Raw genomic sequence first — 12,690 nt, forward strand, 5'->3', positions numbered from 1 at the left:
ATCAACAAAACTATTGTTGCATCAGTCTCATTGAGATAGAGATCTTTTGTAAATACGTTTAGAACTTAATTTACTAACTTTAGTATATAATAATTGGGCACGGTGGTTGAAATGATCAGTAGTCCAATAAACTGATGGAGTCCCCATTCTGTCTGCTTCTTTATAAACAAACTCAATCAACCTTCTACCAATCCCCTTTACTCTTTCATTTTCATCTACATATAGATCATTTAAATATATGACTTCCGTCACATCCCAAGTAGAGTGATGACTTAAAAAATTAACCATACCAACAGCTTTATTTTTCTTTACATTAATGGCTAAAGCAGACCACATTTTGATATTGGGATCTAGAAATTTGGGGAAGGTTATTTCTTCGATACCTTTTGGTGCTTTGTTCTCATAATGTGTTTGGAAACCTTCCCATAATCTAACCCAATCTTCTTTGTCATCTTTATTGACATATCTAATAATTAGATCATCATTTACCTCTTTTATAGTATCACTCATTTCTGTTTTTTTTTTTTTTATTTTAATGATCAAAGTTGAACTTTGTATAATTTTGTAAATTTATCTAATTTATAAGTAATCTACTAATATCAAGCTTACTATTGTTATTATAGAATATTTATTACAACAGAACTGTCCATAGAAAGATTATATATTGAAATACTTAAGAACCAAAACAAACAAAAGAAGAACATGTTAAATGATAAATAATAAATTGTTATTAATACTCTCCTTCATCGTAAAAATAAAGATAAACATCTTTGTGTTTTAGTCATAGATTTATGAATCATCTTTATATCATTGGTTCTTCTTTTTTTCTTTTTATTCAGAGAGAAATAAAAAACAAAAAGGCAACAAAAAAATTTTTTTCCTCGAAGAGTAAAGATGAAACTTGTCCAATTTTGATGCAGTAGATGAAGTATTCGTCTCTAATACTATACATATCAAGATTGATAATATAAACTTTATCAACAGTAATCAAGAGGTCTCGTATTGTTTAAATGAAGAAGGTGGGGTCACTGTGCAGGGAAACGAGTATGCTTTGTAATCAGTATTTTTTTCTAAATCAAATATTCTACTAGAGCTTGTGGATTCGGCAGTGTTCAACTTAGGTGTGCAAAATGCACTAAATCCCATAGAGTTTTTGGAATTTGTGGAACTAAACAGGGTACTTTCTGTAGTTTTGTTACATTCTTCATTATATGTGCAAGTATCATTATTATTATAATATGTCTCTTTGTCATTTGTATTTTCCGTTCTTGAAATGTAACTATATATTTCCTCATACAAACTACTATTATTATAATCCGATAGTAAATCTTCTCCATGGGATATGTGTTGAAATTGAAATGGTGCAGATATGGTATTATTATTTATGGCATTGGCATTACTTGGTAAAGCTGAATTTATTTTACAATATAAACTTTTTCCATTGTCAATTTGTGATTTTTTAAATTTATTTAACAGTTGGTTCTTCCTTAATATGTTTAATAATTTTTGAGGAAATAAATGATTCCTTTTATTTATTGTATTATCATCTTGATCATTCCTTTTGATGTCTATAATTGGAAAGGTAGTTATATGATTTAAACTGATGTTATTTTTGTTACCTAGATGTGGTTTATTACTATTTATAAATGCTATTCTTGGTCTTTTATCCTTATTTTTACATATTTCGTCGTTACTATTATTATGACCTTCAAATTCTAACATTTGATTAATATGAAATCCGTATACTTTTTCTAGAAATTGATCTTCTTCTATCCAAATCGACTGAATTGGTAGTGGGTATGTATTATAATCCATATCCAAAGTTCTTTAAAAAAAAGTAAAAGACAGTAGTAAACAGATCTGTATGTGTGCTTATATATTATAGCAATAGAACAGGAATTTGTCAATATCACTTCTGTATTAGTGTTTCAGGAAGCATATATACTTTTCCTTACTAAATTTTTCTCTACATATGCAGCAAATAAACAAACAATATATATATATATATACTATACTACAGCTAATAAATGCATGTCAAGAGATGCTAATATATATATACATATCCATATTTCATAGCAGTTTTTTTAGATGATGAATCAGTGGATATTATGAATTAGATGTCATTAAGTGTCAGTATGAAGAAGATAATAGAATAATGCTTCTAATTGTATGTAAATTCTCATGTACAGCCTTCTTTCACGATGGATGAACTGATCTAATGAAGTAATTGTACTCAATACTAGCCATGAACATGGATTGCATGTAATAAAAAGTTTTTTTTTGATTAAAATAAAAAATTCTGACATTCTTGTGACTGTCGTGTCTGTCACATTTTTTTTGTCAAATGCATTTTATTTTTTTTTGTTCAAACAATGATTTTATTTAATTTTTTTTTTCTTTTTCTGTTTTTTACTCGATCAGGAAAAAAACTTTAAATAACGAAGAAGAGGTCTGGAATTTAAAAAAGAAATAAAATAAAAAACTTTTATTTCTTTTTATTTCTTTTTTATTATTCTTGTTGAAATAATGCTAATTATGAGAAAAAGTTGTATCTTAGATCATATTTCAAATATTGCATAACTTGAAACGATACTCTAATTGGATACCAATGTAATGTTCTTTTTTTTAATTAAAAGTCTAGATCTATGATCTTATTAATTGTGACGCGAAAATTGAAAGAGAATTAATTTTGTAAATTAGTCAAATGAACCACCATTTTAATCAGCAATATCTTATATATTTTTATATTGGGTTCATCTAAATTGTTAAAATAGATAGAAAAAGAATGAGAAGAAAAAATATTAATTGAAACTTGATTGTATATTTACAATTATACATATGAATATAATTTAGTTATTTGAGATGTTTTATATACTAATTTATGTCTCCTGCAGAATTTATATTCAGCACAATACGTAATGTTTATATATTGAACTAGGTTTCTTGTGAAGATTTAACATTAGGTGCTACTACTTGAGATTGTTTAATTTCATTATTTTCAGTACCGTCATCTAATAGATCAAAAACTAGAGCTTTATCAAGTATTGCATTAATATTTTCTGTTGTTATGATAGACTTTGATGCCTCATCGTAACCTCCAATAACAGGTAAAGGTTTATCCTTAGGAAACATCCAATCTCTCCATTGTGTATCAACATTATCACACAAATCGTATAGGATCATCTTTAAAAGTGTAATATGGTTATAAAACCATGAGACTGATCTATTAATAAATATACGATAATTTTCCATCTCTTTAATAGCGTGTAGCATAGTGAAGTTAGGGAAATTACGTTTTTCAATAGATTGATCCCTCCAAAAATCAAATAAAGTGAATAACGCTTTTCTCCTTTGCCATGTTCTCTTCGATTCGCGTAATTTTAAACCAAGACTTACCAACTTATTTTCCCAACGGAACTCCATGATGAAATATTCTAAAGAATTTACGTAGCTTTCTGTCAATGTAGTTTTAGAAAGAACTCTATATGCAAATTCTGTTTCTTGTTCAATTGCACTTTGCAAAACATGAACATTTGTTCTATCATATTTATTTACTGAGCCCATTGTAACACTAGTATAATTTCCATGTTTCCCATCCTCGTCTTTACTCGATTTTTTAGCCAACAAATCTTTTTCTTTACCCTTAAACTTATATGATAAATAATCACCGCTAGTTATTGGTTCATCAGACCCCTTATTATAAAAGAATCCATCTTTGCAAACTAATTCTATTGGTTCATTAAAGGGTAGATCCTCACTTATTGAATCATCACTTATGGATCCGTTATCTAAAGCCACTTCTATTTCAATGTTCTTCATATTATCCGTTGATTTGTTTATCAAATTATTTTCTTTTAAGTCTATTTTATTTTCAGTTTGTTTCGAATTTTCGATTGTTGATATTTTGGCTTTTTTAGTTGTTGGATTTGTATCTGATTCTTGGGATATTTTAGGGAAGACTGTGCTGTTTGGGTCTGTTAATTTTCTTTTTGTCCTTAAATTATAAGGACAATTTACTTTGACATTATTCATGTTTAACTGCAAGCTTGTATCATTTATGGTTGGTATTTTGCCTGATATTTGAATCTTGGTTTCTACTGGTTCTGTTTGGAAGTTTGCGTTTGTGTTTGAAAGTTTCTTCATATCATTATTATTCCTTTGAAAATATGGATCTGAATTAAGCAAATTTAATAGATCTGTCTTTTTATCATCAAAGGGGGTAGTAACAGTACTATCATCAACTAATTTTTGATTCACAATATTAGATAGACTTACTTCTGGAAAATGACCAGGAAATTTTTTCTCCCAAGTTTCTACAGTTGCATCATTTAATTTGTGTGTATCTATAGTTGTCTTAGTGGTTATGTCTTTTTTCATAGTAAGTATATCTGAATTATCTAAGTCAGATTGATCTAATGGTTTTGTAGTACTGTGATCCTCTTGTTCATTCTTTAGTTGTTTTGATGTTATGGGAAGTGTATGTTCATAATTTGAAGATAATCTTTTCCTTCTTTCCTCCAATTTCAAAGCCATTAATAATTCTTTGTTTGATTCCATAAAGGACTTGGCTCTTGCTCTGTCGTTATATTTTAAGCTAGTTAACATTTTTTCTCTTGAATCTCTTAATCTATCTAACTTCCTTTGTTGTTCTTTATTTTCTTGTGGTAATTTATCGTTCGAAAGTTCATCTTTGGGTTTTTCTTTATTTATAATATCCCTTTCATTTTCATTTTCTGGTTTAAAAGGGATTATTTTTGTTATTGGGATAGAAAGTGGTGTAATATTATTATTGTTGTGGCTGTTGTTGTTGATGGTAGTTAAGGTATCTTGATTAACTGATACTATTTTTGAATTTGAATTTGAATTTATATCATTGTTTTTATTTTCATCTACAGGATTATGCATATTTGAATTATTAGCGGAGGATATATTACTATTACTTGTATCGATGGTTAATATTGTTTGGTCTACCAAAGTAGTATTTTCAATATTGTTAGTAGTATCGTCATTATTGAAATTTGACTGTTGAGAAGAATGAGATAGTTTATCATTGGTTGTGTTTTCTTTATTGATTTGATTTGATGTATTTAATAGAACAGTCTCTACAGTTCTCAACTTCGGTGGTCTGCCTCTTCTTCTTTTTGGTGGAGTAGTAGCCACTGCTGTGTTATCCTGCGCAATTAAAAGACGTTTATCCTCAGTTTTTAATTTTCTATCCTTTAGTGATGCAAGTTTTTGTTTCGTGGTGTTGTTATTCCTATGCTTATTTTTTTCTTCGATATTATCTTCATTATTTTCTTCTTCTTCTTCTTCCTCTTCTTCTCCTTCTTCAGCGTAATTTTTTATTTTACCTCTTGTTTTTATTTTTCTTGGTGATACTGACGTAATGATTTTAGATTTATTATTTGAAGAGGATGTACGTAAGGGCAACAAAGGAGACATTGAAGAACTGTTTGAATCCAAAGGATCAATAAAATACCTTTTTGATTTAGAAATCTGAACGGTGCCTGTTGGTAAAGAGACATTTATTGGAGATAAATTATTAATTTGATTGTTTTCTAAACTTTTCATGTTGTTACTACTGTTATTATTATTATTGGCGTTACCAGTATTATTAATATATCTGGTTTGATTCTTTCTTGGTCTGCCTGGACCTCTTTTCGTAGAAGTGGTTAACCCATTGACAATATTGATATTATTATTTTTATTATTATTGTTGGTGGTGATGGTGGTATTGTTGTTAAAGTTATTTGATAGTAGAATATTAATATCTTTAGCTGATAAAGTTTTTTTATTTGATAAATTTTTGGGATTAATTAAAGTCGATATAAGATTTAATCTTTGATTTATATTATTAACTAGGATATCTGTATTCATTTGATTTTTCATTAAATCCTCCAATTTATTTTCTAATACATTTTGGTTATGTGATATAGTTTTCAAAGTTTTCATAAATTGATTCAATGAATGATTATTATTTTTCAACTGCGAGACAATTAAGGATTCTAACTCGTCACATTGTTTTCTCACATTTATTGTATCTTTTTGAATTGATAGTAAATTAATGTTGAAATTATTATTATTATTATTGGCACTACTGTCAGATATTTCTTTTGACACCTCCATAGAAGAATTATTATTTGTATTGGTATTAGGTATTTTTTCTGCTATGTCAGTCATCATAAATAAATAATTAATTAGTTAATTTAATTGATTTTTTTTTTTGATTTTATCTATATATGGTTAATATTGATAAAAATTAATTTAAATTAGGATATAACGATTTCAATAAATATTAATTGTTGTTATTAATACAATAAGAAACATATATATATGCGCATATATATTCCTGTTTATTTAATTGGTCACTTGATTTATTAATTGATATATTTATTTATTTATTTACTTGTTTATTTCTAACGTCCTTTAGGTTATCAGACTATTATTTTATCAGGTTTACAGACCAAAATTATTTTTTTTTTTAATTAAATTAAAGTGTCAAAAATAAAATAAAATAAAATAACTTGTAATATAATTTTTTTGTCGTTTTTCCTTTTTCCTTTGAAAATTGTTTCTTAATTTCTTCTTTGGTTTTTTTTTTATTTTTCATTTATTTATTTATTGATTTTTTTTTTTTGGTTACTGCGGTGTTTTTTCTTTTTGTTTTGCTGTTGTCTTTTGTGATTGCGAATGAAATTGAAAATTTGTTTAAAGCAAGACGCAGAGACAGAGAGACACGTAGGGTGACAGAATATTGCAGACAAGAAAAATGGACAAATATATGTAATGAAATCTTATCTTATAAATATTGGCCTGTTAGAAAATAAAATACATTTAAACAAAAATTAAATAAGAGTGATAATAATAATAGTAATAATAGTAATAATAATATGTTATTCTCTGCTGACTTGTGATATCTTTTCTTCATTTTTTTTGTTCTAAAAATAAATTGTATACATATATATATATGTGTGTATATGCGACAGTGATTGTAAGCACTATTTAAATATAAAAAATAAGATGGCAAGTATTCATGTAATAGAAATGGGTCATTTTACATTTAATGTTATTTAATTGTTTTCTTTCTTTTTTTTATTTTCACTTGATGATATCTTGAAAGATCAGCTGTCAAGACAACTTGTTTTTTCCATCTATACAGTATTCTTGTTATGTTGTTAAACACATAAATGACAAGGAAGAAAGAAAGAATCGACTAGTGAATGGATAATAGTAAAGTTCCATATACTATATTATATTATATTAACATTACGACTTTTCTATCATTTCTCCTATATCACACTGTTTATTAAAGCAATGTATTTTAATGTGCTATCTTAGAAGCAAAAAGGTATAGAACTTCACTGTCATTTACCACTAAAGTTCCAAAAAAAATAAAGAAAATTTTTCTTTTTTTTCCTGTTGTTTCTTCTTGTTCCTCTTTGCGATGAGATGAAAAAAAAAATATAACTAATAATCTGTTTTTCTACTGTAGATAGTGGTGTATATGTTTATATGTATTTATGTATACATGTAAGTGTACAGAAGTTTAAATGGTACTATAGTTAAAAACTTATTAACTCTTTTTACCCATCATAACTATTACAACGTTATTATTCTGTCTATACTCTATTATTCTGTTTTTTTTTTGGAACTAGAAAACTGTATTATAGCCAATAATACGAAATTCTGTACTTACAGATATATATATATATATATATAAATTGTAACAACTGGTATAAATAAGAAATATGGCTAAAAGAAGAACCAAAAAGAGAACACATGTTCCCATAGATCAGGAAGCATTGAAAGGCATTCCTAAATCTATGGTCATCAGAGTAGGTCAAACCTCTCTATCTAACCATTCTTTGAATCAATTAGTTAAAGATTTCCGTCAAATTATGCAACCGTATACTGCAATCAAATTGAAGGAGAGAAAATCGAATAAGTTGAAGGATTTTGTCGTCATGTGTGGTCCATTAGATGTCTCTCATCTTTTTATTTTCACACAATCTGAAAAGACTGGTAACGTCTCTCTAAAAGTAGCAAGAACACCAAAGGGTCCAACTATCACTTTTAATGTGCTGAATTACTCTTTAAGTAAAGATATTAAGAAATTCTTAAAGAGACCCAAATCCTTGAACAAAGAAGATGTTTTGAATCCACCCCTATTGGTCTTAAATGGGTTCAATACAAAGAATAATAATGACAAGGAAAGTGAAGATAATAACGTGGAAAAAATTATAATTTCAATGTTTCAAAACGTTTTCCCCCCTTAAATCCAAATAAGACACAATTGAATTCGATTAGAAGAGTTCTGATGTTACATAAGGATTCGGTGACAAAAGAAATCTCTTTGCGTCACTATTTTATCGATGTTAAAGACGTGGAGTTATCAAGAAATTTGAAAAAATTGTATAATGCAAAGACACATTTAAACAAGTCTTTACCAAATCTTCATAGAAAGAAAGACATATCGTCTTTAATCCTTGATCATGACATTAACGCATATACATCAGAATCTGAAATGGAAGATGATGAAGATGCAATTGTTAAAATATCTGAGAACAATCAAAATAATAAAATTGGTGTTATAAAACAATCGAAAAAACCAAAATTGGATGTAGAGACAGGTTTAGAAAATGAGGATGATGAAGGAGAGGGGAAAAGAGAAGTTAGTACTAATACTAATAATATACCATATATGGCTCCAAGAAAGAAAGCTATCCGTTTAACTGAAGTGGGTCCGAGATTAAATTTAAGATTGGTTAAAATTGAAGAAGGTATTTGTTCAGGAAAAGTATTGCATCATGAATTTGTTCATAAGACTGATGAAGAAATAAGATTACTAGAAAGGAGACACCAAGCTAAACTAAGATTAAAAGAACAAAGAAAAAAGGAACAAGAAGCAAATATTGCTAAGAAAAAAGCTGCAAAGGAAGCCAAAAAACAAAGAAAACTGGAAAGGAGAAATGCAAGAAAGGAGCTTGAAGATCAAGATAAGTTAAATGAAGATCAAAATACCTCTGAAGAGAGTGATAGTGAAATTGATTCAGAAGATCATTTTAGTGATGTACCAGATGATATTGACAGTGACCTATTTAGTGAAGTTGAAGACGCCATGTAACATATGTATATATATATATATATGTATGTATATAAATTATATTTGTATAACAGAACCAGTAATAATTTATTTTTTTACTTTTTCTCTTTAAAAGAAAACTGTTAAATTTAGAACACTGATTGTCAATAAATTTATTTTAAAGAGATAGATGATTTGTTAACTTTCTTTTTATTATACTTCTTCTGTTTTATCATAGGTATTTATTAATCTGTTTTTTATTTGTAATTTTTTTAATAAAAGATCCCAACTCTTCAATGATTCGATTTCTATTTCATTATTAATTAATTTTATAGTTTTTGAATAGTCGTAGTTATTCAATAAAATAGAATTTATCACTGGAATAGCATAACCAGGCTGTTCCCTAAAATTAAATCCACTAACTATATCCACATATTCTATTTTTTGTTGATGATTTTGGTGTTTATTATATTTTTTTAGGAGAGTTTTAACTTTGATCTTATAATCGTTTAAACGTAAAATAGAAAATCCTTTAGGTTTCATATAGTCTAAATAGATATCAACATTACCAAATTTATTTTTATAGTCCAAAACACTTGTAATTCTTTCCAATGTTCCATATTTATTAACCTTATACTCAGAAAGTTTCAGTGTTTGTACTGTTTGATCTATAGAATATAATTCTCTAATTTCATATTCATTTTTATATCTCCTATGTCGTTTATTTCTCATTGGTATATATTTCTTAGTTTTTAATGCAACACTGTCAGGTTTTATTGTTCTTCCAAGAATACTCCAATGTTGTCGACTTTTCAATTCCAATAGATCACTCTTCCAATATAATGGGACCTCAGATTTTGATATTTTACAAATACCAATGGATTTTGCACATGGATTAATTATCTCATTAGTTTTTAAATTGTAAGGTATGGCAAAATTATCAGACTTTTTCAGTTCTTTGAATGTCTTGGGATATTCAAAGTTTCTATAAGCTAATAACGAACAAAATTTTTGATTATTAATAGTCATCTTGGATGAAGTATTTGATTGGTTTAATCTTTGTAAACATTTCAAATACCATTGATATAATTTATAGTCAGAAGAGTTTGGAAATTTATTACGATATGGGACGTGTTTGAAATATCGATATGTCAAATTTTTGATGTATCTTGGTGAAATATCTGTAATCTGGAATGTCTTCAAATTTATCCTAGAAACAAACAGAAACATTTGACTAGTGGTAAAATTGTTTCCAAAATAGTTCAACGGAATATCGGGGTTTGTTATATTAACTATTTCTTGATCTTTCAAAAAGACAAGCGGATCTACTACAATTAATTTACCATAATTATTTAATTCTATCCAAAAATAAGGATAAAGTAAGTCAGAATCAAAACGATTTGGGACTTCAAATAACATCTTTTGTTTTGAATTTGTCCGTATTGATTCATAATTTATTAAGGGGATGGCAAAACATATTGATATTTCATAATTATCAGTATTAATTAGATTTTGTAAAATAACAACAAAGAATAACAATAAAATATCTCTATTAGACATTTTGTTTCTAGCCATTTGCCTAATATCTTCTAACGGATTGCATAAAGAAATAGTGGGTCGAGTACCGTAAAAGTGTGTTGAGTTATTTAGAACATAATCATAGTCGGATCCTGACTTCTTGCTATATAGGTATCGTAATCGATTTGGATGTTGACGGAATCCATTGCTATTAATTTTATAATGTGTTCGAAACCAGTGTACTAGACCTAGTAAAAGGGTAGATAACAAGTTTTCTTCCTTCTTGGTCTTAATCTTTTTATATTTGAAGTTAAAGAATTTTTGTTGAATTAACTTAGGTACTGATTTTTTCAATCTTCTATTCAATCTAGCATCTTTCGTCCAGTTAGCTCTTTGCAGTAGTGTGTGAAGTAGAAATGGAATTAAAATAATGTTTATACTAAAAGTTAATTTTTTATAGTCAATAAACAACTTCCTCTTTTCAAAAAGAATGGATGATTTTTTTTTGTTTGTTTTCTGTTCATTTTTTTTATCAATTATGAGTTGTAAGTCAACAATAGGTAACTGTATATTCTTTTTGGTTATTCCTAGTGGGACTTCTTCCCATTCAATGTCAGATAGTAATTCTTCCTCGTTGTCTGGCACTTGCTCTGCTCCTAAGCTAACGTTTGTATCGGAATCGAAATCTGAAGAAGGAAAGAGCAAATCATATTCTGAATCATTATCTAAAATGTCCTCAACGATAGACTGTTTACGTTTCATTGTTACACAATATATTAGCTAAGAGTTTATTTATATTTAACTGTTGGAATGACTGTATGTTTATACTAAAAGGATCTTTTTTTTAATTTTCAATTCTAATAATAGAAAATACAAAACAATTATAAAGAGCAAGAACAAATACATTGAACAGTGTATTTGGATAAGTACTAGAGTAAATCTAACTTACGTAAGTATCGCTACAAAAAAAAAGACAAGGGCAAAGATAAAACAATAATAGAAATCAATAAGATGGAATTTTGAAGATCTTTCAATGTCGTTATTGATGATACACCTTATTTGTGTATGAATTTAATTGTTTTTCCATATTTCCCCAATATATTTTCTTTTCTGGCGTTTTCAAATCAACATCAACTATTAATGCTTCTACATTTGCATTTAATGTGGACTTGGTAGTCCTGTTATTATTGAAATTCTTCCGAAAGAATTGCCATTTAATGAAACAAGTCACATCTCTTAATGTCATTAGTAAAGGTAGTTTTTCCTCATTACCACTTTCAATTATAAGGTGATGTATTTTAGATTGTTCATTATAAATAATTTGCAGAATATTATCCTCGGTTGAAAAATAATCGTTCATAATGCCTAATTGCTCTTCTAGAATATTAATATTTTTAAAGATTTCTTTAATATATTCACCTCTTTGGAACAGTAGTTTTCTGTAGCAATAATTAATATTTCTACCTTTATATTTATTATGAGTGCAATTTCTGCAATATTCTAACGGATTGTGTAGCCATTTAGGTTTAATTTCCATGATAAGAGTGTTTTGAATATTATTATAAAATAAACGTGTTTGATGATCGTTATGTAAACACTTTGCAGTGGATAAATGTGGATTCAAGTTTGGTAGTTTAAAACAGAAAATTGAATTAGATTTTATAGAATCCAATAAAACATATTGCGAATAAAGCTTTGTTAAATTTAATGATAAGTTTAAATCACAAAGTTCCATAGGACATAAATAACTACCGAAGATTGGAATTATTTCTTTTTGTATAAAAGACCAATTTTTGAGAGTGTATTCATTATTGGTCTCCAAACTCTTAAATTTAATACCTAGTCGATATAAAATGTCATCATTCTCAATAGAAATTACAATATTAGCATTCCCTTTGCTGACTAAGTGAATTTTATTCATGGCAATATGTTAGTGCATATTCTCTTTTTCCTTTTTCTCTCTTTTTTAGTTTTTTGTTTTTGGATTTCTTATAACTGTTAATACTAACTCTGTTTGGTACTCATACCTTAAAGTAAGGAATGTAAAGAATGCTGGATGGTGCCAAGCCAAATATTCACAGCAACAATAT

At 27.4% G+C, this 12,690-nt stretch overlaps 6 protein-coding genes across 6 annotated transcripts; 1 reads left to right on the forward strand and 5 right to left on the reverse strand.

Moving 5' to 3' along the window:
* Positions 1-27: 27 nt before the first annotated feature.
* Positions 28-510, reverse strand: PWA37_004363 (GNAT family N-acetyltransferase; the record flags this gene model as incomplete). Its single annotated transcript, XM_064860854.1, has 1 exon — positions 28-510. One exon carries the CDS (start codon positions 508-510, stop codon positions 28-30), a length of 483 nt encoding a protein of 160 aa, XP_064717871.1.
* Positions 511-987: 477 nt separating this feature from the next.
* Positions 988-1,815, reverse strand: PWA37_004364 (uncharacterized protein; the record flags this gene model as incomplete). Its single annotated transcript, XM_064860855.1, has 1 exon — positions 988-1,815. The coding sequence occupies one exon, from the start codon at positions 1,813-1,815 to the stop codon at positions 988-990; it is 828 nt and encodes a 275-aa protein (XP_064717872.1).
* Positions 1,816-2,934: 1,119 nt separating this feature from the next.
* On the reverse strand, positions 2,935-6,183 carry SUM1 (Sum1p; the record flags this gene model as incomplete). Its single annotated transcript, XM_064860856.1, has 1 exon — positions 2,935-6,183. One exon carries the CDS (start codon positions 6,181-6,183, stop codon positions 2,935-2,937), a length of 3,249 nt encoding a protein of 1,082 aa, XP_064717873.1.
* A 1,565-nt stretch (positions 6,184-7,748) lies between these two features.
* On the forward strand, positions 7,749-9,124 carry SSF2 (rRNA-binding ribosome biosynthesis protein; the record flags this gene model as incomplete). Its single annotated transcript, XM_064860857.1, has 2 exons — positions 7,749-8,251; positions 8,308-9,124. 2 exons carry the CDS (start codon positions 7,749-7,751, stop codon positions 9,122-9,124), a joined length of 1,320 nt encoding a protein of 439 aa, XP_064717874.1.
* A 171-nt stretch (positions 9,125-9,295) lies between these two features.
* RAD34 (Rad34p) lies at positions 9,296-11,362 on the reverse strand (the record flags this gene model as incomplete). Its single annotated transcript, XM_064860858.1, has 1 exon — positions 9,296-11,362. The coding sequence occupies one exon, from the start codon at positions 11,360-11,362 to the stop codon at positions 9,296-9,298; it is 2,067 nt and encodes a 688-aa protein (XP_064717875.1).
* Positions 11,363-11,639: 277 nt separating this feature from the next.
* On the reverse strand, positions 11,640-12,521 carry IPK1 (inositol pentakisphosphate 2-kinase; the record flags this gene model as incomplete). Its single annotated transcript, XM_064860859.1, has 1 exon — positions 11,640-12,521. The coding sequence occupies one exon, from the start codon at positions 12,519-12,521 to the stop codon at positions 11,640-11,642; it is 882 nt and encodes a 293-aa protein (XP_064717876.1).
* Between the last annotated feature and the right edge of the window lie 169 nt (positions 12,522-12,690).

Source organism: Arxiozyma heterogenica, assembly GCF_036370985.1.
Source record: "Arxiozyma heterogenica strain weizmannii chromosome Unknown scaffold_5, whole genome shotgun sequence".
Taxonomy (NCBI): Eukaryota; Fungi; Ascomycota; class Saccharomycetes; order Saccharomycetales; family Saccharomycetaceae; genus Arxiozyma; species Arxiozyma heterogenica.